General features: G+C 46.1%; 2 protein-coding genes across 8 annotated transcripts in view; one reads left to right on the top strand and one right to left on the bottom strand.

Moving 5' to 3' along the window:
- Positions 1–25,554, top strand: part of CFP (complement factor properdin) — a 261,228-nt gene that overhangs the window by 51,107 nt on the left and 184,567 nt on the right. The window lies entirely within an intron of this gene.
- Positions 1–25,554, bottom strand: part of ARHGEF3 (Rho guanine nucleotide exchange factor 3) — a 63,541-nt gene that overhangs the window by 22,075 nt on the left and 15,912 nt on the right. For 2 of the 7 annotated variants that reach the window (XM_061551828.1, XM_061551829.1), the window contains exons 4-5: positions 15,845–15,952; positions 4,457–4,627 (exon numbers count right to left, since the gene is read on the bottom strand). In XM_061551828.1, the coding sequence (XP_061407812.1) occupies positions 4,457–4,627; positions 15,845–15,952 (279 nt within the window). Of the gene's footprint in view, positions 1–4,456; positions 4,628–6,441; positions 6,627–15,844; positions 15,953–17,144; positions 18,186–25,033; positions 25,243–25,554 lie in introns of those variants that run through there. The other 5 variants (XM_061551830.1, XM_061551831.1, XM_061551832.1 and 2 more) reach the window with 5 other exon arrangements.

Below are 25,554 nucleotides of genomic sequence, written 5' to 3'. Positions count from 1 at the left end.
CCCGCTGTACAGCTGCCCGCTCACAATCAGCGTTTGCTAGTTGGCTTTTGCGCGTCGGTGTGCATGCACACATACTGACGTTTTCATCTTTACGTGTATGTATGTGTCACAAAAGAAGTTATTTTGAGTGGGCCGCCCCCTATATTAACTCCGCCTTAAACATGCACTCAGCGAAATGCAATGAGAACTGCGCGGGGCACTAATGGGTCTTAATAACATTATTAGAGCAGAAGATCAAATCTCATTAGAGAGCGCACGAGAGAGCGCCGTGTCGGTGCGGGAGAGCACGCCGTCCACATTTACGAGTTGCTCCTTCCCACGCGCCTGCCCCACGAGTGCGGGAATGAGTGCGTGCTCACGCTCCCCGTGCGTGCACAGGCTTGAGTGTGGGCGCGCCCCGCAATCTCGCTGCTGGAGTGTTTGCCGAGCAATCCGGCCTCGCAGTCACGCACACGACCGTGTTTGCACTGTGCTTGCCCTGCCCGCCTGCCCACGTGGTCGCCGACCCGAGGCGGCAAGTGCAAGCAAATGCGCTCCTCCGTTGCATGTGCCCTTGAAAGTCAACAATGAAATGTTTCTGGCACATCTGCACCACCTCGTCGCAACAGTCTTTCGGCCTCGTTTATTCTGTCTTGTTTTTTTTCACTGCAACCTAGAGGAGAAATGTGCGCTAATCGAAAAATCTACTCTTACGCACGCGATTCAATGCGTGCACCGTGAGCACAAGTATGGATTTTATTAAACGAAATGTTATACGTTTAACTTCTTTCGCACCGTACGTAGCCAACCGTGATAATCGGAGGCGCGGGGGAAGGACAACACACATTGCACTACAATCTACCAACATATACCCTGAAGGCTTGCAGACGAAATAAAAAAATGCCACGGTGAATGAAGGTGCAGCCCAACAATTGTTCACGCCACTGCTGACAGCAAGCGCCTTCACTCCAGGGAGCATCAGAGAGCCTCTCTGGAGGGCCTGGCCCATCCACACTGGCCAGACGCCTTGGAAGACGTGAGAGACTACCCACGCTTCACCCCACCCCAAGTGACTGTGGTGCCTCCTTAGCAGCAGCACCTGAGCAGATGTGCACATGCAACAGGCAATGCACCTGGCACAGCCTGCAGTGTCCAAATCACGAGGGAGGTCTTGCTCAAGTCGGGAGCTGCATGGCACGGTTCTAGAAAATGGCCTGATAAGGCTGGTTGTAATCACCAGCGAAACGTCGTACTCAAATTGTAAATGTTGTGGGTTACTCGTGAACACACCGGTGTGCTGAAGTAGTAACCAATTGGCACGTGATGTTTACGCTACAAACCTTATTAATTGGTTGTGTCGGGTGGTGGCGGGTTAAAGACACATTTATATTTACGTGATCTAACCCAAAAAAAACCTGATTATAGACTACATGGCACAATAAGAAAAGTGTTCAGAAGTCATGGCGCATTGCGGTTTTCCAGTCGGCTATGCTTAAGAGCATGATCATAAATGCCATGATTGAAAACGAATAGTAAGTCAACGTGACATCTTAGCTACCATGTAAGAGCTGTTGCTCAGGAGAACGTCACAACTCCCACGACACCAGCCAATCGCTTGCCAGGAGGACATAAATAAGAACCCATCCAACTAGGCCGTCATGATGTCATCACTCCATGTGTTGTGGCTGAAGAAAGTATGTCGTTATTAATATTATCAATGATAACACTGTTATTGTTTATACTAGTGATGTCAGAAATACTAATAGCAATGCAAGTTATTTATTATTAATTAGTTTTTTCATTACGTTATGCTGTTAATTATTCTCAGTTACAATAGACATAGATGAGTGGTCCTGACCACTCTTAAGATTTCTTGCAAATGGATGCAAAGGCCCATGTCGTAACTCTCATATGCTCAGGGAGTTACGAGAAATCTTATCGCAAACATAAATTACAACATTGCTATGATGCACTCCGTCCCTCTGTGTAGCAAAGAACGTCCTCTCGCTGCCGTCCGTCAATGCGTGGGCAAGGTTTGTGCGACGCGCTTTGGGCAGCTCTGCAGCGGCGCATAACCACACACACCCTTCTCAACACGACTGCTCGCGTGCTAAATCCGGCACAAAGAACAGAGACGAGAGAGGCTTGCGGGTCAGTTTCAAAGCAGATCTGAGGGGCCTGCCATGCGTAGCAAAGCTAACAACAACAACAAAAACCACACATACGCAACGATCAGAGCTACATTTCGTCAAATACAAAGTATCAATGGAGAATCGGTAATTTATTTAGCAAAATCAAGTTGGGGAAAAAAGAGGTTGAACCTGACGAGCAATTTGCATGAAACGAAGAACAAAGGGGAGAGAATACAAAAACTGTGATTTTAAGAGGTCAAAGTTTCATTTATTTGGTATAGCCCTGTGAGCCATGTGGCTCTTAAGTCAGGTGCAACCGCAACAAACAAAATACGTGAGAAATTTCAAAGACTGTAGCCATATAATGGAACCATATTTGTGACGCAAAATGTTTGTGTTGAGCATTCGGCCGTCAAGAGATATCACCTGAACAATGTTATATTACACCGTTGTCCGCAAAATTGTATGCATCCATCGCGATCACACACATGCTACATCACGGCGGTTTTTTCCATCACTTTCGATATTATTTTTGGGGAAAATTTGGCTTGCTTATTGCAGGTGCGCTTCGTGGCAGATGCTGGGAAAAGATGAAAAATATGTAAATGCGCTTCACTCAGTTGAGTGTTGTGCATTAAAATAAAAAGCAAAGCTTAAAAAAAGGAATGGAATATAAAAAAAACTAAAAGCCCCCCGCCCCCTTTCCAAATGCTCACCCCCCCCCCTCCTCTGTCCGTTCCCCTCCAGTAAAACAGCAGAACTTGCCTCCCTGCATTCCTTGACCTCTGTACACCTAAAAGCGTGTCCCGGGCAACCAGTGGCAACAGAGCTCGGTGATGGTTGTGGATGAAGTTGCTCACCGCTCATGGCCTTGATTCACATTTATCTATTCATTCATTTGGCCAGCTGTCTTTTATTCATGTGCCAGCAGTTCAACCCCCCCCCCGCCCCCACGCAATTTCACCCCCGTAGTACATTGAAGAAAGGGAAGACAATACAAAAAGCTAAAATAACAGGGTTAAAAGCAAGTGAACAGTCCCCTGCATTGCAGAGTGGGGCAAACGAAAAACTCCGGTACTCGCCAAATTAAGATTGAAGTAAAAAGTAGACTGGAACAAAAATAACAGGACTGGAATTTGGGAATTGCTCATTTAAAGCTAGTCCAAATGCCCCTGGATCCCTGAATGATGTTGTCCAGTGTAAATGTCGGGTTGAATCTTATTAATATTTATACCATTGTACAATACCGAGATAAAAACATAGATAATTAATATAATCAGTCACGACTAAATGCTGTTGTTTAATTGACGGATGCATAAACGAGCCTGCAAGCTTCCCGCCAAGTCCTATACAGTGGGTTTCGTTAACAACAGCGGGATCACTGTAAAGTGCTTATGCATAGCCCTCATTGTTTAGGGGAAGCAACTCTGCTATTTTGTTGGAACCATTATGCGGATAAGCGACGGCCCAAGTAAACCACTCCATATGCAATTTTATCTCTGGAAAATAACAAGTTACGTGTTTACGTGCCAACTTTCATGATAAAAAAACACTGGTAAAAAACTCAGTTGTTGTGTTATAGCTCTTCAGAAATGCAATGATCGTCATGCGGCCGAAAGATAATTCTCCGTTCGCGGACACCAAATGAACTGAATGAATCTAATCGGATGCCTCCCACGCATATGGGCCTCTGCCTCAGTGCAGTCACCAGTCAACAAAAAATATTTTTCACCTGCAATGCCGCAGATGTGTGTGGGCTAAAACTGCACGGGATAATGCCTGTGTATGTTGTGCTGCACGGCGGCTCTGTTGTGACACAAATGCACCATCTGTTTGGTTGCAAAGGTACGCACATTTCACCTATCACTCCACGAGAGTGATGCACTTTCCGACATGCCGTGCTAAAAATGTTCATTAGGTGCCAGTAACACTGATTCATTTTTAGTCCTCAGAACTAGCAATACACCAAATGAATTACATGTAAAAATACAATTTTAAGATGGCTTCATTGTAGAGTTATTGGTGACCACGATGAGCCCATCAACTCAATACACTTGAGAATTCGGTTTAACTATAGTTAGAATTCGATTTAACTATAGTGACGATCTCTGCAGTGCTCACTCCGTGCTCAGACACATCAGCTGCCTCAGCCACTTTATGTGTATGCCGTCTCAGCGAACTACATAAGCCAATCGTGCAATTCATTTGTTCCAATAACAAGTGATGCTGTGTCACACTGTGGCCATCCCGTACAAACTGCCGCACGTTAATTCACAGAAGTCCCTCGCATCCCCCCCTGTGACATCGGACGTGCCCAAGCAGTGAGCGCACGCATGAATTCTCACCTCCTGCCGCTTGATCTCGCTGCGCGAGAATGCCTCGTGCGCGCCAGCATCGTACGTCTCGCTCCACAGGCGGCTGTTGCGTCGTTTCGGCGGTGTGGGGGCCACGTGCTTGCTGTACGGCCGTACCGAGCAAGTAGGCGCCTGGTTCTCGCTACGGAAGCTGATGGACCGCTGCTCGCACACACACACAGATATTCTGTTGAGCACTGTGGACTGTATGGAGAAGGGATGTGAGTGAGCAAAAACAGTAGAAGCCCTGTTAACGACCACCGCTGTTAACGACGGGCCTCTACATAGCCCAATGTGTTCGCTTACTAACCATTCCCCTATTAACGGGCTGTTGTAGGTTAATTAAGGCATTGATTAACCATGTTTCTTTTAATATTGTGTGTTTATAATGTTGTTAGTATCTTTATGTATTAATATCCATTGTTAAAATATTCTAACTGCGTTTTTTGGGTGAAAAACTGTAATTTTCGATGCTATCGGAACAATTTAAGCCTTTAACGTGTATTTCCTATATTAAATAACAACCAAATCACTTAACGACCGGTTTCGTGGAACCAATTACCGTCGTTAAGAGGGGTGTCTACTATACTACGAAATGTTAGTGAGCACATGCTAAGGCTGACATAGCACAAGATCGGGGTGTTGTGGGCCAAACCGTTGCTGTTTTTACACACTGCAGCAGGTTCTTATTTATGGCTAAGTTAAACTAAAAGAACCCCAGGCCAAGTGCAGATATCACATGTCATTTGTTATACATGGTCGAAAAGTAAATGCAGTCGGATCATAATGCATCATGAAAATGACAGCACTAGCGCTCCACGCACACAAACACACATCTATAGACACATCCACCTTTTGTAATACCCAGTCTGAAACTTCTATATCAAGCTGCGGACTACACACATTGGCGGTATTAAATAGGCATACTTAAATAAACAAAACAGTGGCTGAATTTGCAATTTATGGTGGAAGCCCAGAATCAAGGACAAACTGGGTTCTAAGCCAAGGGGGTATTTTGAGCTCCTCACTCATGCCTGAGGGTCTAAACCCTTCAGTCCCCAAATCCCCTTGGGGCTTTTATGCAGCTGACTGCTTTGGCTGTCAGTGACGAGGGCCCTCATGAGACTCATGAGGATCTTGTTCCATTCATGAGCTCATCAGTGTGGGCAGACTTGAGGTTTTGGCTGGCACAGGCCTCTAAGCATTGTGCATCCTATCTACAAAAGGGGGTACCCTGGCCACAGGCCACGCACACCGCCGGTGCGGAGGACACGTGCACAGTGGGAGGGGGAAAAATTGAACGTGCGCGGGGCTTGCCGAGTGACGCCGCCTGCACCACGGTCAGCACGAAGCCACTGCTGGAGTTACGTCGCGCTCGGCTCGGAGTGCCGCACTCGCTGCCACAGACGCGGACTGACGCTGCACACGCAATATCTGACATTTCCCCCCCACTTAATTACTACAGATAAAGAAAGCAACGAAGAGGACACGGGCGGCCTTTGTGCGAGCGGGTCCCCTCCTCACTGTGCGCCCCTGTGCGTGTGATTCACGGCGATTTACACACAAGCTCTCTCGCGGCGAGCTGCTCAGCAACGAAATCTCTGTGCCGATGGCTAAGGCCACTTCGTCGTAAATATGACACGATCGGCCAACGTTGGCAAATTTGCCATCGGTCATCGAAAGTCGGGCATTATTTTTATACAGCAGACACATGCCCACAAAATACAGTAAATAAAAAGTAATAATATCCACCACCACAACTGTTTGTCATTTGGTTTCAGAGCAGAGGAAGAGTTACTGTATTGAGGCAGTCCAACCACCAACAATAAGGACAAGAGTTGAACAGCAATCACACGACAGAAAACATTTATCCAAAGGGAAAAAAAAATCCTCCGGAAAAATCGATCCGCTCATTGTCTATTTCCACAAAAGTGATCCGACGAACATTTTTTTAAAACTCTGCAAGAGAAACTTACGGCGGCAGAGAAGGAGGGAGGAGGAGGCTTACCGAAGCCATGGCTGCTGAAGGCGACTATCATGGTGTTTCACCTCCGCACAACACACAGCAACAAGGCACTGTCCCCTCTCCTCTAAGCGAGACCAGGTTCTACCTCGTCCATACAAGTGACATAACTTAATGTGACAGCACAGACAGTCCCCCGCAGGGGCTGTGCTGCAGTGGGGAGGGAATGGATGAGATGGCCCAGTTCACCCCCCCCCCACCCCCCAGTGTGCCCAGCTTATGGTAGCACCCTCAGCAACTTCAGCACCTCCCCATTTCTCACAAACAGCGAGGCAAGCGGGTTCTCTCTCTGCAGTCACTCCTTAATGGCTCCTATCAGTTACATGAGCAAATTTTTTTCTCCCCCTTTGGCTTTTCATTCCCCCCCCACCCCTCCTCCACTTCTTTGCCCGGGAACAAGAAATGCTGTCAAAATGTGGGAGTGCCATACATGGTAAAATACCGGACCAGGATCCATACATTTGCTTTGTGTAAAAGCAGTAGTAGCCATCGCGACAGGCAGTGACACGTGCGTTTCCAGTATTTGGCTGCTTTAAATTTCCACGCGATAAGCCACTTCGCCGAGCTATAATTTGTGGCCAGGTCGCTTCTGAAAAAGAGCTAAATAGCTCAGTGGGCCTTACTTGGTAAAATAAATAAATGTAGTTTCGTTTTAGTCACTATCACCTCATCAGGCGTGTAAAACTTCCATCCTTTAATATTAGCATGCTCATTATTTTTTATTAGAAATTGTGACATTGGCCATTTCAGATAATGCTTTCACACGTAATTACAAAATTAATTTCGAACTTCAGTGGCAAGGTGAGCCGGTGGTCTATCCAGAGTGTTCTCCAATGGGAAAGTCCAGGTCAATTGGTTGAATATGACGGAACAATTTTTGGTAATTCTACGTGTAATTACCTAAGAAGTAAAAAATTACGTTAAAGACCTTGTGACTTAATTGACATGAATAATCCAGTGTGTGCCTGTATCATACACAAAAGCCAGGTTTTGAAAATTGCTCAATGTCCCCGAAAGAGCGAGTGGCTGCAATTTTCCTGTGACAAAATATATATATATTTTAAAGCAATAGGATTTCATACGATTAATTTGGGCACTCACTGAAATAAATAATCAGCATAAGGCTGCCTGGACTGTGTAGCAGTGGTTTTGGAAGCAGTTTAGATTCAGTAGATATGCACTGACTGTTGGTCCCATTAAGACTGTGTGGTGCCATTGACTAAGTAACCCACACCTGTAGCTTTGTTCTTGAACAGCGCGTGGCCTCACTGCCAAAAGCAAATTGTCAGGTCTGACTCAACAACACTCAGCTCGCACAAATGCCCGCACTAATGACACAGAATATTCAGTGTGTAATGGACAATATAATGTGTTTGACAAAGCCCAAAATGCCCTGCGTGCATAGGACACATGTACTAGCTATGTGACAAAGGAGCAATTTGTTGACAGAATAACATGCACACAGCACTTCATTGTCTCGGGCTTCTACATGTACGTTGAATTTCTTTCGCACGGTACGTAGTAGCCGACCGTGGTCATGAAGGTCTGTATATCCAATTTAAAGTTGCCCTTTCGTGAGAACTAATGGTTTTGGAACACTTCCCCAGTCATTCAAGCAGTGGGTTTGCAGTAGTGTGATACCTTTATTAAGATAGGATAAGTTAGAATATTCTCTATAAATGCTACTCTATCAGCAGTTACCAAACATACCAGATTGCTTCAATGGTCTTGCTTTAGGTTATATTTACTTAAAAATAAAAATCACCTCCCCACACCCCCCCCAAAAATAAATATGAGAGTAGTGTTTGCTAAGGGTTTACAGGATTTCTTAAAATCTTCAAAACTTGTAAACAGTGTTCCTGTTCCATCATGTGGAACGGTTTAAAAAAAAAAATCAACTAGAAAAGATTTGATCAGTTACAAGTTCGAACTGGTTTTTTTCAACACATTTCAAATACTTAAAAAGGCCGCTGCAATACAAAAAAACTGTACAGAGGTAACAATACTCTCCTCAATGATTCATTGTAATGTGAAAATCCTACCTCGAATTGATGTGCTTATCCCCTGGTGAATGTAGATTGTATGGTGGGCATGCATCTGCCGTATATAGACAAGTCGGCCACATTAGCTTTTTGCTGCCTGCTGCACTTATTGATTCCACGCTTTAATTTCCTTACATCAAAAGGGAAGATCATTGTTGAAGTGCTCCTCTATATGCAGATTTGAGTATTTTTTCCCCGTTCCCCTCCTCTTAAGGCCATGTCTCCCCTCCTCTTTAGGCCCCACACCTTCCTGTTTAGGCCCTACTCCTTCCTGTTTAGGCCCCGCCCCTTCCTGTTTAGGCCCCACCCATCCTCTTCAGGCTCCACCCCTTCCTTTGTAGTCCCACACCATCCCACTCGGACCCTGCACCCTTTTTATCTTAAAGCCCTGCCCCTTTTCTTTTGAGACCCCACCCCTCCTATTTGGCCTCTGCCCTTTCCTACAGACATTGGCTTGCGCTTGTGATTTAAAAAAAGGGCAGCGTCTCTTTCGTTTTGTTCTTTTAATTCCGTGACACTTGACAACTGTGGACTAAAGCTACTTGATTTGACTGAGACGGCACGAGTGGGTAGCGGTGAGCGGGGGGGCGGGCATAGGGGGCAGCGGCGGGGAGGGGGGGGGGGCTTCACAACCAAAATCCCTCTCGGGGCAAAACAATAAGAGTGTGTGAATCAGCCAATTACTCATTACTAGGATGATTTCATAAACATATAGTGATTGTAATAATACATGTTTATTAAGAAATACGTGAGTCTTTTAACATCTGTAAATAATGGCGACATGAGCCCAGCGGTACCGCGTTTGCCGCTTGTTGCAAAAGTTTGCGGTTCGAGTCCAGCAAGGCGCCCTGGTAAATATTGCAAGTATATTTACCACTAATTGTGCGCCCGTGTCATGTGCTGGTGTCATGGTCCAAATTTAAAAAATTTGGCCACGTAGCACCATCGCCCCGATGAGGAAACTACCACCGACAAGTCATGTGTGAAACGTAGCACCTTCGTGATAGCCTTGCACTAAAATAATGGCGTAAAACACTTAATCACCATGGGGAATCCTATCAAAAAACGTGGTGTGATACACTCTGCCTTGCTTCCAACAGGTTTCTGGGGGCTTCCACCCGGCTTGTCACCACCACTCACTGCAATCAGTGGTGGCTCAGAGCCCAGTACGTTCCTGCGTGAGCGTGCCCATACGCGCCCTGGGAGGAGGGATGGGCTCGGGTCTCCCAGCCGCACCCCAAAATCATTGCAGCGCCTACACGCCCACCTGCACGTCTACCCAACCCCTGTATAACAACGCCCTTCCACTGTAAAACAACCTGGTAAAGATTTCCCTCGGACCTTACTGCATGCTGCGTGAGCCTACAAGAAAATACTTTAACGGTGTACGAGCTCAGTCATAGCATTTGGAGAAGCGAACAAGAATAAATGACAAATCAGTTTAGCACAATAAATAAAGGGCCCCCAATTTGACTAGTTATTCACTGGCTTTTAACTTAGTAATCTTGTTTTTTTCATACATACTTAGGCTGTGTATATTTGGTTATCGGAAAAGAATATGAAGTTTCATGAATTTGAAAAAATAATTTTAAATTAAGGTTAGGTGTTCCATTAATATCAATCTCATGGCATGTATGTATAATTAACTTCTTTCGCACAGTACTTAGGCAACCGTGCTAATCGGAGGTACGGGGGGGGGGAAGGACAAACTAAACACAAAAAGCAGTTCTAAAGAAATCAGTTTTCATTTTATATTTAAAAGTGCATAGCTCCAGTGGCTTCCTCATATCGGAAGAGCATTCCAGACGACCGCAAAAGTGCATCTGAAAGCACGCGATGCAGTGACCGTCTCTGTTCGATGGCAAGCCAAAAACCGCTGCGAGAATTCGCGTGATAGCTTATATGATCCTTGACAAGACATCGCTGCATTGTTGTTGCTTTATTAAAAATGCATAGGAGTGACATCAAACGATGTGACTATAGAGTGCTTCACTGTACTATTAAAGGAGTTTTCATTTTTCACGAAGCTTCAAACTCATGTCGGACTGCCCAAAACACACAGCCTAGGTAAGTATTTACAAGATTATTTGGGTGAGGTGTTTCTTTAATCAACCCTTTCACTTGCAGCCTCCATGTAGAGATAATTATAACAATGGCTATTAAGATGTATATCCCCTTAAGATTATTTGCTACCTCTTGATATGAAATTTATGGGCTATGTACTCCCTGGGGTGGAGTGGTGGTGCAGTGGTTAGCGCACTGCGCTATGAATCCGTCCACCCGAGTTCAATTGCTGGCCACGGCTAACTTCAATGGTGTGTGACATCGAAACCGGTCATTCATCCCGTCCCCTCCCCCCTGCACCAACCTGCAAAGGCCAGTATGGTGAAATATGGTCAAACAACCCCTGTGACCAGGGGTCGGCAAATCGCGGCTCTGGAGCCTCACACGGCTCTTTAAAGGGCTGCTTCGTGACATTATTTACACGAGTTTGTGGCTCTTGAAATATTGTATTTTTTAAATGGCCCTTCTTGTTATTTTGGTTGCCGACCCCTGTCCATGAACAACATAGTGTCTGGGGGGGGGGGGGGGGAGGCCTTGATCTCGGAATGGTTTGACAAAAGACCTGTAAAATATACCCTCTGACACAGTCATTTCAGAACTGGCTCAACGAGATTTGTAGAATTGTTCAAGTCAGTGATACCATACAGGTGTTAACAAGGTCAGCAGACAGATGGGGCTTTCATAGATACCCCTAAAGTTAATGTCCCTAAACCAAAGTTTAATGTTCATAGGACCCCTGCATCTACAATCATTGAACCGACACCAGTGGGTTAACATAACCAATCAGGAATTTTAAATGATATATCATGGCATTTAAAATGTTATAAATTTCTCAAGGTACTCATACTGATCTCTCAATGAGCACAATTTTACGGATCGATTATATGGCTTTTCAAAAATCAAGATATCTTTATTCAACACTTGTTTGAAGAAAAGTTACCATCACAAACATATGTTCCATTAGATTCAGAGAACGTTTTTTCTCTTTATAACAGCTTTAGCTCAAACACATATAACTAACACACAGCACGCATTGTACTGCTATATTTCCATATCGGGCAGTGTCTTGTGATTGCCGTGCTGCTGGCCTTATTAAACAGTTTGTATTCATGATGACTGATGAATACCATACAGGTTGCATAACAGTATTTAGCTTGCCCTAGGCACTGTCTGTAGTTGTTAAAGGAGAAAAAAAATTGCATGAAAAACATCCTCAGCTGTGCTGTATGCCCTAAGATTAATTTCATTAATAACAAAACGTTATCTTTGTGAATTCAGTTGTTATTCATGTCTCGGCGTTTTAAAAGCAACCTGTGAAATTGAATTTAGAGCACTAATTTACATACCCAATGGTCACTGACTATGCAATGCTGCTGTGAGAATGGGCTCACATGATGCAGATGATGTACATTGAAAAAACAAGCATGCAAACTTAACCAATCGGCAACAACAACTCACATTTATCAATAATCTTGTCATTTCCCACAATGAGTTGTTGATTTTATGGTTAATTTCGATTTCACCGTATTACATGGATTTACAGAGGGCTCATGCTGGCCAATAATACGCAAACATGTTTGTCACACAGGGGCTTATTTTTAAACCAATGAAGCAGTGGAGAGTAAAACTGATAACATCGCAATGCATCCGTTAAGCCCTCACCATGAACAGTCTTTCTCGATCTTTCATGCCTGAGCAAATTTGACCAGATGGAGGAACAGATTTCAAAATTTTTTAACAAAGCTGTCGCTGCAACCGGTACAATTACTCTCCACATGTGAATGCAAACAAAGGCGACAGGTGAGATCTAAAGTAATATGCAACACAAAAAAATAAAACTGGGTTTTAGTACTTATGTAGAACCTGGTTTTCATAGGTGGTCACTGACAAGCTCTGGCTCAGATACAAATGAAATTAATCTCTGTGCCAGGCACTCAAACTTATAATTGGATAATTATTTAATTGCTTCGTATGGATGGATGAACTCCGACCCTCCCCCCACAAGGGAGGCCCTCGCACCACATGACCTCCCTGCCGCCATTTTAGCAGTGACAGGACTAATCAAGGCACATGGTACTGAACAGGGTTAATGCAACGCAAATAACTGATCCAATCACCAACAAAACATTTGAGTGGATGGTGGGAGGGATGCCGAGCGAGTCGGTGACTACCTATGCATCTGGCCCTTTTTCTTAAAAAGCTTCCGATATACACTCACGAACCCATGAGGCCATCCTCTGATGTGACAATGGCTTCCTCGTCTTTTCTTGACCACGAAAGACAAAACGCTGATCTGACTCCCTCCAGGCCTTGGGCCTGTCCAGGTAAAGAGCCAAGGCCCTCACTGGTTCTAATTTATGAAGCCTGAACTCTTCAGGGGATTGAAAGGTACATGGGCAGAAGAACAGGAGCACGATTTCCTGGTTCATGTGTAAATCTGAAAGCACCTGAGCCACAAAAACAAGGTGAGGCCATAGGCCGCCACCAGAACCTGCAGCTAACTCAACTTCCTTGCTCAGTTGATGGCCAAGAGAAAACCCATCTTTAGCGTCAGTAGATGTTCTGAGCACATGGCTAGTAGCTGGAACGGTGGCTTATAAAGAACATTCGGGACATGTGCAGATTTTAGGGGGCATCGCCCAAGTACAAGGGGGCTGCTTCTGCTTCAAGAACCTCAAGACCAATTTGGTTAAGCTTACTGTACGCACCCCAGGAGGTCCGAGAAACATCACCTCTGGAACCAATTGGGCGTGATCAGCACCCTGGAGGCCCCCTTCCTTGCCATCCTCATGGGAATCATAGAGAATAGGGGCAAGAAGTAGCCCGGGCTGCCAGCCCACTAACGAGAGCGTCCGTCAACATTGCCTCTTGTTGCCTTAACCTGGATGCGAACTGCTCCAGTTCGGCGTTCTTCCTGGACGCGAACCATTTTTCTTAAACACCTTCAATTGCAGGGCCCACTTGTCGAGATACATTCTCTCTTGGCTCAGCCAATCCACCATACGTTTTTCTACCCTGGCGAGGTGAAGAGCCAACAGCCCCACCTGATTTTGTTTTGCCCAGGTCGAGGGCATGCAATTTCTGCATGAGCCTGTCAAATTTGGGACAGCCCTGCTTGTCCACCATGGCTATTGCTCTATGTATTTAGAACGTATTTCGCACCGTACGTAGCCAACCGTGCTAAATCGGTGGTGTGACGTTGTTGCATGACACCAGGACATCCCGGCCTGCCACCACGCCAATGACAGGAGCTAACGCCAACCGAATCGCTCTCACCTCAAGGAGGTTTATGCTTTCCTCCATCTGCCACAGACCATTGTCCCTCAAGGACTCTGTTTCTAAGACTTCCTTCATTAACGGGTCCAGCAGAGGCCACGATTCCATCCAGAAATCTTTCAGAGGGCCCGACGAATTCCAGAGCGTAAACCTCGTCTATAGTCAGAATGACTCGCTCGTCACATGTCGTTTTCCCTCCATATCTCTGAAAACAGTGTCAGGTGGCACCCCAGCCACGGCCGTGGTGGGGCCAACAGCAGTCCACCTCCTGCCCCATCTACTGCACAGCTTGCAGGGGGCTTGGCTAGTCGTATCGGACAATGTCAACCAAATGTTGGTCCAGGGGCTTTCCTGCCTCGTTTGACACCAGTGGCTTTTTAAATACTGCAGGCTTCTCGCCCTTATTGGCCTCTGCGTCTCTCCACCATGAGGGTCCGGGCCACCGTCCTGAGACCCCACTAGGTGCCTTGGTAGTATCTCGCAAAATGGTTCCTCCTCGACAGAGCTTGAGTTTCTGAACATTATCCTTCCTCCTTGGTCTTTGGTTTCTTAGATGAGTAGAGCTCATTGTCACCGGACGCCTCATCTCGGGCGGCTCTTCCTTTTTGGCGGGAGGCTTGCAGGGCCCGGGCAGGGCCCAGGCCACTAGCGGCCCCCAACCTGCTTGGACACTGTCCACAAGGAGGTTGAGGATCGTCTTCCCTAAGTTAGACACAATTTTCCCAAGTTCTTGTGAGAGGGACCTCTGCTGGGCCTTTCGAAGGTGTTATTTTGCCAGGCCCTCTTGTTTCTGAGGCCTCCTCCACGAGTTCCTCGTCTATAAAGTACCACTCGCCCTGGGAATGAATACTTGTCCAAGCTGTGTGCTGCCGGGAGGGCTCGCACACTTGGTGCATTCATGTCAGGGCCGCATTCCTGGCTCAAGCTCTCTTAAAAGGCCACGGTCCACTTTTGCTTCTTCTTCTTCTGCAACATCGGCAGGGTACCCCGTGTCGTTTTGAGCACGTGTGATTGTATATCACCTCATTGAGGCAGGCAGGTATCACCCAAGGATTCCTGGCTGAATTCATTTTTCCCACACTCGCGCAGAGGAGCATGGCAAGCTGGAACTTTTGGGTACTGGCGGGCGGCTGCTGGCCACGTGGATAACCTGCACTCCACTTCGGCGCGTCAGCTCTCAGACCCTACATTTACCAGGCTCCTGTCACGCTGGGGTGTCCTGCGGAGGATAAGGGCCTCGTGCTGGCCCCAGCCCGCTTTAAAGGTGTGACCCCTGTCTTAGGAACTGCTTGCATTGGGCCTGGCTCCTTAGGAGTACAATGGCCTTCGCCCACGCCATCGCCGCCATCTGTTGCCGAGGCTTTTTGTCGTCAAATTTTGAGCTTCTATGTGTATGCGACCCAAGCAGTGAAAACACAAGGAGGGCGGATGGCTCAGTTTCATATACGTCTGTCTCTGCATCTCCGTGTGAGCAACAGAGACACACAGAGATATGAAGACACACAGACACCCACAGACACAGATATACAGAGACAAACACTGCGACACACAAAGGTGTAGAGATGCTAGAGTATAGAAGTCTCTCAACCCATGTACTGTAGATGTTGGTGGTTAGCGACGTCTCATGCCCAAGTTCACTTACCAAAAAGGGTTTCCCTATCTCTCTGTTTTATCTCTCTCTGGCCTCACGTCTCTTATGTCTGTGTCCATATGTTTCTTTGTCTCTGTGTCTCTCTGTGTAACGGTCTGTATCTCCATGTCTTTGTGTGCATCCGTGTTTCTATGTCTGCCTGTGTCTCCATGTGCCTACCTGGTCTTTGTGTGTCTCCGCGTCTCCTTGTCTGTGTCAGTCTTCGCATCTCTCGTCTTTGCTTTTGGTTGCACCTTCCATATAAAACCCAGGGGCTGTACGACTTTAATTTAAAGGGCAATGTTTTTAGCCCAGATGAATGGAGCCGAGGCTGCAGCACACACCTGCAGGGTCTGGCCGATCCGCTTGACCGTGCCAGCCTTGACGGGGGTGATGAGGTTGGCCAGCGAGGCGACGCGGGAGAGGGGCCTCACCTTCTTCGTGCTGGGCTCCTGTAACGGCACACGATTAAACATATTAACGTATAATTAATATAATAACTCATTCAAAATGCTGATCTGGCACGCGGGGACGTGCTGTAGCAGGTACCATGAATCTCAGGCATGTGTGGGTGCAAAACTATTGTGGAGACTTAAGGGGTGGATTGATTCAAATGTGCAGGCTATCCGCATAAGCTCAAACACACCTGGTGTATGTATTCTACAATGTAACTGCAGCCAGAGTGTGATTAACGCCTTGACTTAAAATTGAAGCATCACTGAATATTGGCGACACTGTCTATAGTGGACATAACATGGTGCCTGATTGAGCACATAACCAACAACCAACATCAGACCATTCACAAGCAATGTGCCCGTTCACTTACCAGGTTCAACAATGCGGTAGTAATTTAAGCGGTTCCCAATGACTTTACCAGTGCAGGGGCCACAAAGAAACTCATAATTGATGCACTGCTGCTTGAGTCACATTAACACAAGCCACAAGCAAGTCGCATGCAAACAGGCCTGACTGAGCCACACAGAGCATTCAGCCTTGGAATACTGTAAAAGCAGTAGTCTAATTAAGCTTAAATTGGAACTATCAACAGATTAGCCAGGGCACTTATTGTAATTTAAATGTGCAGGTAAACACATGGCCCCAGTTAGTTGTTGCGTGACGACCAGTGAATTGGAAAGAACAAATGTCCCATTTTGCATGTGTTTTGGCTCAACAAGTAACAGCCAAATGTTATCTTTAAAAAAATAAAGATGGTTGCATTTGTAATCTATGCCCGCTTGCAAGTGAACACGCATACACAGGCGATGATAGTTTATATATTAAAAACGTGCATTATAGCTACAACGGATTGTGGACACTGATGTCAAAAAAGGCGGATTTATCAAAGTCACATGAACCATGCCTCAAGATGATAAAGATTATTTTAAACAAAGCAGACCATATGGGAATAAAAAACAGATGAGCCCATAAATAAAACATATTTCCGCAGATATAGCCGAGTTTAAAAAGTACAATAAAATGTGTAATACGTGCAAATAAATACATGTTAAACTGCCAAAAAGAAACATGCTTCACGGACAGCACGTGTCTAGTCTGACGAATTACATTTGTCTGGTCGATATCGCCATGTACATATCAAGTTAAAAACGTGTCGCAAGCCGAGGGTGCCGGGTGTGTAGCGCCTACCTCGTCCCCACTTTCTGTTGCCTCCACCTCCCAGTTCTTGAGCGTTGTCTGCTTAACAAACATCTGGCCCCGACTGCGCAGGTGGCACCAAGATCCGCTCGGATTAAGAATCGTCCCGTTTTCTTTCAGCTGACCGGCATGTTCGTCTCGCTTTGGCCACAGTGGGCTTTTTTTATATCGAGCCGTTGGCTATCCCTTCCAACCTTCCTCTATTAATCTGATAATCTTCACCGACAGTCGCTAAATGCCAACCAGCAGCGCTTCCTGTACTTGAAAATACGGTCGTTACCTTTCTAGCTGTCACTGACCGTTGTTCTTAATAATGGTTTTCAAATGTTTTTTGTATCTTCAGCCTTTTGCCGTGCTCCTGGTACGGCAAGTTATTTCTAGCTACACGAAACAGAGTTTTATCTTGAAGCGATGTCAGTTTTGGCTGCCTCCGTTTAAATAACCTTCTCACAACTCCTTCTAGCTGATGATTAATTACATTTGTATTACAGCTCCACCTATGAAGGGACAGCCCACTCGTATTGCTGCAATGCCCCTCTCTCTTCTGCCTCTGGGCTGCGGAGGCAGCTTAACCTTTCAGACGCACGCCTTTGCTCTTTTGTGCTTTCCCCGAATGCGCGGTAACGCTGGAAATGTGGACCGGTGAAAAGGGTACCAACGCATGCGTCTCTCCCGCCAGCGCGTTAACAGCGCAATGACGACTGAGCATGTCAGTGGCTATGAATCGTAACAGAGGCGGTGGGGGGCGTGGGGTGCCTTTGACGTCAGCTGGCACAAACAGACCTCAGACATCGCACAATCCCACGCACTCCCCCACCCTCCACCTAAAACATATACCCACCCACTCATTCAGACATACAGACACACAGCACTCCCCAGTCTGCTCTCATCTCTACACAGCCTGTGCGTGCACAAGGGGGGTAACTCGAGCGCTCTCTGCCTCTGCTGGTCTCCCTGGAGCCTCCGACAGCAGCAGGTGGCAAACCTGTTAGCGGTCAGCTTTAGGGTTGCTATCACTCGGCAAAATCCCTCCCTAGCCCAGCGGGGTCGGCAGCCACAGCCACTTGGCTCCACACACGTTACCCAAGGGCTGTAGTCGTTAATTATCGGGCAGCGGCCATCCGAACTACTACCGCTACCCGCCCTTCCCCCATAGCTGGGGAGTGGAGGGGGTCGATCGGAATCACGCGTGCCGATGCGTGACTCTCTCCAAACAAAGCAGGGGGCTTGGCAGTGCTGTGGCCCCGAGCCTCATCACTTCTCATTGCCGAAATTAGCCAACGAGACGTGTGTCGGTCGCACGGCCAGAGTTTTTTTTTCAATGAAGTTCTCTGCATAGCCGAGTGCTTGCTGAGACATTGAATAAGTGTGACATGCGCAGGGAACCGCGGCAATCGTGGAAGCCTCGGGACAGGTCTGATCAAAGTCAATTTGGAATCCAGCTCAGAGAAAGCTATGTTTGCAAATTGTTTTCATTGATATGTTAACCATAAAAAAAATGTAAAACTCATGTATAAGTTACATACTAACTTGTGTCTAAATCAGTGTTCTTCACTAAGTTACAGAGGGGGGCCACTGTCACCCATAAGACATCAGTGTGAGGGCCACCGCACATTTGAAACCATTGGGGTTAGACAGCACGGTGATGATGGGGGGTTTTCAAATTTGTGTATTGTCGGGGGCCACACGTCAAGAGCCGCACTAAAGGCCACCAGGAGCCGCCAGTGGCTCGCAGGCCTTGCAATGAAGAACACTGGCATATATATGCGGCTCATCTGTACGCATGTACGTATGTAATAATTTATCTTTCTCCAAAGAACTCCTCCTAGACCACTTTACCAATTTAAACGAAATCTCATATACAGTTGATACAAATTAGGTCAAATTGATGGAGAAATTTCGACCTTTGGCTGATCGGCCTTGGCGCTGTCAGCTCTCCCATTTAGAATACCCAGGCATGTGAAGAAATACTCTTTTCAAAATTATATAATGGACAGGTATATATCACCGGGAATGATGTGTGCATCATTGGGAAAGATGTGTGCAGGGGCGAGGGGAACCAACCAATCTCAATGGCTTTCTACTATATTGTGTAAACTAGTGAGAGACAGGTGAGCTGATGACTGATAAGTATCAGGTGAGTGGTAAATGTGTGTTTTACAAGGGTCAGGTGTCATGTTACCTGTCCATCGCATGGGCTGCCCAATTATGGCTGACCATGGCACTTGTTACACTGTGCGGCTGCAATTCATCGTATAATCACGCAGGAACTGCGTTTATTGATTTACCTTCCCGCTGATTGCAGGCTCTATTTTGGGGACGACTCAGGCACTACTCTGGTCCTTCAGATGTCCATAAATGTGTCCTCGACAGGCCATCCGCTCTACTCTACGTTACGTAAAATCCTTGTTTCTTACCCAACCCATATGTACCTACAAAGCCGAGTGCTCTTTACGATGGCTCATCATCATAAACCCATTGTACTTGTTTTTTTTTACATTTCGCCATCTGAACACTTCACGAACAAACCATAAAAGCTGCTCTTGAGCAAGTTCCCATTGAGAGAATGAACACAGCCATATTACAATGCCATGATTTCCGGCTTCCAAATCAAACTGCTTTCTAAATTCCAAGTGTAGCTATCCATATTTTAACCTTTGCTAGCTCTGCAATTGTGGGGCTACATGCACGTTTCACGAGATTTGGGAAAGTTGGAACATGCATTTCTAGAGAAGAGAGGTCTGTCTTTGTCTGCTCTCTGCCATAAGTCATTTTAATTTAATTAGTTGTGGCCTTGGAAGGAAAGTTTTAATATTACGCAGACATTGTGTGGTGCGAAAGGTGCTCGTGTATTTCATTTCCTTGCCGCTCCATGCTGTGCAGTTTATTTTGAGAATACTTATCGAATCATCTGAAACTCATTTTGTCCCTGATGGAATATGTATGAGTAGCAGCAGGTCAGTTTAGTAGATTGTTTTCTCCCTGCTATCTGGAAAGATATATATTTAAAGCCGACCATACATAAACCTGTCGGAGCCAAAATAGCAATGACGTGGGATATAAGTAACACAGCGATGCTGGGATATAGACCATGCCTTACCACGTGGTTATTGGTCAAAAAGAGTCATGTTCACTTGCCAATCACTACAGGAGGATATTGTTTATTTTTAACCAACTATATTGTTCAGAGAAAAAAAGTACAAAGACACTATGTGTCTTCGTCATCTTCTGGAACACGGCACTGTTTAGTTAATTTGATTTGTTACGCAAGTGATCCCGTTTTGTCAGCTGCTGGGCTATTTTACAAAGGAGATCCGCGTTTGTGTGCGAGCACAGCAACAACAAGACAAACACAACAATAATATTTTCATAGAACGAGTACAGGGACCTGAAGAAATAGTATCAACGAAAAAAAATAGGTAATTAATGGTCGTATATCAAACGCACACAAATAAAAAATATAACAGTAGAAACATAATACGAGAGCAAGAGGCACCGGGAAAAGTTCTGTTACAGGTGCAAGTAAGCTGGACAGGTAGTCCTCTACTTACGATGGAGATGCGTTACGACGACCCCATTGCAAGTCGGAAATATCGAAAGTCGGACCATTGTAACTCGGGGACTACCTGTATATATTTTAGTCTCGCAGTGATATAAACATGAGCTAATCGAAAAAGAAAGCGCGAACATGTGGAGAGCCAAGAGGTGCCAGAGAAGAGGCACGGCTACAAGTACGCTTTGTGGTTTAATAGGGTAAGTGAAGAGAGAGAACCCAGCTCTAGATGAGCGGCAAGGCTACAAAAATGCAGAGCAACAACGTGGAAAGATGTACCTTTATTTTTAACCAAAACAAAAATTTTCACCAATGGATTGTTTGTAGGAACAAGGAGGAACTTCAGAGGCTGTGGGAGGGAGTTCGAGGAAAGAAGTGGTCTTTTGGGTCAATGACGGATTTGTTTAAGATGTTTAGGATGAAGACAAACCCAGTGATGGTCACTCCAGATATCCAGGGGGGACAGAATCAAGTTAATGTGCAGGCTGCAAGAATGAAGGGCGTCAAGGGCCAAACAGTATGTTAAAATAAGGCGTTTTAAGGTATATTCAGAAGCTAGGCAGTAGGTGGTAAAACAAAAATTAAACATGTGCAGGATGGTGGCTTTAACTATAGTCAGACAGAGTAGAGGTGGAATACAGCATGTGTTTCTGTATAGGAATTTAATTTTGGTTTTATCTTGTTGGCCATGTAGTCAATGTGGGTCTTGAAAGAGTTGAGTCCAGGATAATGCCAAATTATTTAAAGTTGTCAATCTGCTGAATACGATGTGGGTCCAGAACAACAAAATGCATTGGTGGTGAGACAGGTTTGAGCCAGCCATGGTATAACATAACTGTTTTCTTTACTGGAAGAGGGATAACCTCTCGGCTAATACTGATAGCCACAAACAAATGCTTATCAGTGTTGCTTGTGTGATCCTTTGGAACTCGTACCCACATACAGCCCGACAAAAGATAAAAGACTTGAACATAAAAAGCCATAGGAAAGGGGGGGGAGGGAGCCACTCTCCCACCCACTGCTTGGATGCATACGCTGCCAGAGTTGACACGAGGCGAGAGCAAAGTGAGCGGTGGCGGATGCAGGCTCCGAGCCCTGCCGCCCGACTGAAAAAGTGGCAGTGGGTGGTGGCATCAGCTCGGGGTCACGGGGTGACCTTTCCATTGTGAGGCCAGCCCCCCTGGAGACAATCCCACAGCTGTCCGTGGGTGGAATGGCTTCTGCAGCGAGCGCCAGCCAACACAGCAACATTGGGAGTGGAGTAAAGTTGGCAATAATGGAGGAGAGAGGCGGGGAAATCCCCTCTTTCCACTTTGAGGGCTATGATTCACCCCGCTTGTATTAAAAGCTGGTCCCGGCACATCTCATGATTTGCTTTCGCACTGTAGCGAGGCTGTGAATAAATATGGCCATGATAAACAGGCAGATCAAATTGACGAATGAAACGTAAAGAAATGTGAAGTATGTTTGAAGTGATTGCTGTTTTTTTTATTTCAGCAATGTCCAGGCTACTTTTGCTTTCCTCCACATTTTTGTTTACGTTTTGCTTGTTTGTTATTCCAACTTGTGAAACTCATTTTATTGACATTGATGTTGGCATTTGCTCATCTTGAAAAAAATGATAGTATAAAACACCAGAGTGTGGCACAAACAGTGCAGGCATAAGACAAAAAGTCAGCAAATAAAGCCAATGCTAGGCAGAGCCTGAGTCCAGCTGAGCTTTCCACGTTTCTCTCCATGCGTTCCTCTCAACCACCTCGCTTCAGCTCCTTGGGTACCTGCAGTGGAGCCCTCCAGCAGGACCTATTGCTAGCTTTAGCTCCTCAGCTTGAGCTATTCATGTTAAACACCTAGGCTTAATGGTGCGAAAGAAGTTCAACATACATAGATACAAGATGAACTTGAAGTTTTACAGGCACAGCTTAAACCTGATCCTGTCACCTCCGTGGGATTACGGTATCCAAAACTTCTCCATACAAGAGATCCTTTGGAATGCATCCAGCCGGTGCAAACTCCTGTGCTTGATAATGCATTGATCTGGATGTTGAGCAGGTACACTATTGGAAAATCTTATTATTAATGTTAAAACTACAGTAATAACTCCTCAACCTGCGGATATGAGTATGGATTTATATCCACTGCCAGGTAATTCCTCTTATTCTTTCAATTCTCAAAACGAAAAAAATGTGCAACCGAGGCAACTGCTTCCAGTCACTGTACATTTTGTGTTCGGGCGTGAAACAAATCTTTATTACAAACTCTCACAGAAAGCAATGCCCCACTGGATGATGACATCACACCGTGGACATAATTCTGACGTATTATACCTTCTCGCATACGCTGCTGTAGAGGAGTTTGTTTGTTATGACATCACAGTGAATGTGTTTCACTCTCAGAGATTGACTATCCGAGATTTATTTAAAGAATGCATCGAATATGAAATGTTTTAGTCCAATCATCGGTGACCAATCTGAGCCCATCAACTTGCTACAATCGGGAACCCAACTTATTCACAGGTAGCTGAAAGCTGGATTCAAACCAAGGATTTCAGCAGTGCCAGCGCAATGTCCTGACACACGACAAGTCCCCCGAGTAACACAGCTGAGCTGCAGATATACATCTTGAAGCACTGTTCTGCATCACTACACTCTGCGACTATCAAGAGGTACACCTTCACAGGACACAATCAGCCAAGCACAGCAGCAAAGTTTTCGGCTGCCCGCTCTCTGGAAGTGGAGCCATGTTTTGTAAACATCCTCTCTGACCAACGAGATAAATAAACCGGCCACCCGTTTTTGAAACCTTAGCCTCGGGCTCAACAGGAAATCAAACTTAAAAGGGGTCCAAGCAAAGAGAGGGAAACTAGCCTCAGGGACTTATTCAACTAGATTAAAACAGGCATTAGTTTGTTCATTTCAAGGCATTAACTGCATTACACGCTCATTCATGTCCATGTGCAGTCATTTTGTCAATCCACTGCTGTACAAGGGCCTGCCCATGCATTGTGGGTTATTTGACCATATTTGAACAAGCTGGTCAGTGCAGTACTGCGAAGGAGAGAAGCATAGATGTACAAATTATTTTTTCGATGCAATGTCCTGTCGCCCCCCTCAACATTCGCCCATTCAAAATTTGAACCACCATCAGCAATTCTCAAGCTGCCATTCGAAAAAGTAATACCGAGGCCTGCGGATCCACACAGCTCCAATTCCTGTTCCAATCTCTTTGCTGCAGCTTCCCTTTTATCGTTCAATAGCTCACATTCCATATCCAGGTTGCTATTCCAAGACCAGACTTCCTCGTCAGTGGCCAACCTCCCTGGTGACATGTGACATGACCTCGGTGTGATCATCTCTACGCAAAAAAAAACCCTATCTGTGCCGACGCTGCATCTAAGGACAAATACAAATTCCAAACTGCTGAATGTAAACAAACAAGAAAAGATTCGTGAAAATCAGCATAAAAGCCGCACACCACGCGGCACGGGGCTGCACACAAGGACCATACAAATGCGTGCCGACACATTCAGCCACTGGCCTCTGGGCAATCCTAATTGTTCAATTATAATTGAAGAAGCCCTGCCGATAAGGGACTTTTGTCATTCAACGCCGCCTTTCGGTCGGGGCTGTTTACCCACCTGTGCCTGCCACCGTGTTTGGCCATTCTAACTCCCCCACCCCCACCACCGCATGCCCATCTCCCGCAGCCCAAAGCGCACCACTTCTTTACGAGCGCGGCGTTATAGAAGTTTTTGCTGCCTCAGCTGTTCAACGGCCAGGCTGGTGCCGACCCTGCCAAGCGCGCGCGTCACAATCGGAAAGCCCACTGCCGCTTGCAACGTTGTGATCGCTTTCATTCGAATGGCCGGCCTCTGGTGCTGCAGCTGCGGAAACGCAGGCAGCAGCAATGTTTATTTGTTGACTCAGCCCACTTACGCGGATGTGTGTCATTAAACACAGCGCTAACACTTTAGTAACACTTTAAATAGGCTTATCAGAGGATCTTTAAGCAAAATGACCCACTCGTGGATGCTATCCTCTCAAACTTTACGTGAAATATTTCCAATCAATATAAATGAATAATACAATGAAGAGAAAACCTGCAATTATTATCCGTACCAGCGATCTCTGGAGTACAAGTTCAGTGTGCTACCCATAACACATTTGCAGCACCCCAAAGTCATACAGTATATATTGAAGTAAAAATAAACCTTGCTCATCACGGAGCATAGCCTCAGCTCAACGTATACCTAAGATGTATTAAAGACAGGGTGAATTGTGAACAGCAGCAGTAGGAACCCACGACACTCGCTCGCCCCACACGTTACCTCTGCCTCCTTGGCTGGCGTGCGAATGACGAGCGCTTCTCGAACCCTGTTTCTCCTCTTGGCAGGAAAGTACAGTGGAAAATCTTTGGCCACCATAGTGGGTCCATGCAATCGAGTGAAGCCAGTGGTTTAGGTCCGACTCGGACAAAGGGCAAGAGCTCGGTTTATCGCCGCCTATCCGACACGGCTCCACGCCGACTAGCCCAGCAAGGCGTGTGATGGGCAAGACTTGTAAAGATCCACCGAGGGCAGGCAGGGGGTAGGGATTGAAGGCAGACATCATGCAGATGGGACTTCCCCCTCGCCCTGCCCGCACCCCCCAACCTACCACCCCGACCCTTCACAAATCAACCCACTACCATTCATCCCCACAGTGAACATAGTGGGGTAGCATGATACACTTAACACCCACACATAGCTAACTATCAACAGGAACATCCAAGTAGATTTTAACAGGAGGAATTAAGCAGCACCGTGTGCCGAAGCTTAGATAAAGGAGCTGTAAGAGTTAAACTCATCAC

Source organism: Lethenteron reissneri, chromosome 15, assembly GCF_015708825.2.
Source record: "Lethenteron reissneri isolate LAM-NWPU_2019-01 chromosome 15, ASM1570882v1, whole genome shotgun sequence".
Taxonomy (NCBI): domain Eukaryota; kingdom Metazoa; phylum Chordata; class Hyperoartia; order Petromyzontiformes; family Petromyzontidae; genus Lethenteron; species Lethenteron reissneri.
The sequence above is the reverse complement of the archived record's forward strand: the minus strand, read 5'-3'. Positions and strand labels throughout refer to the sequence as shown.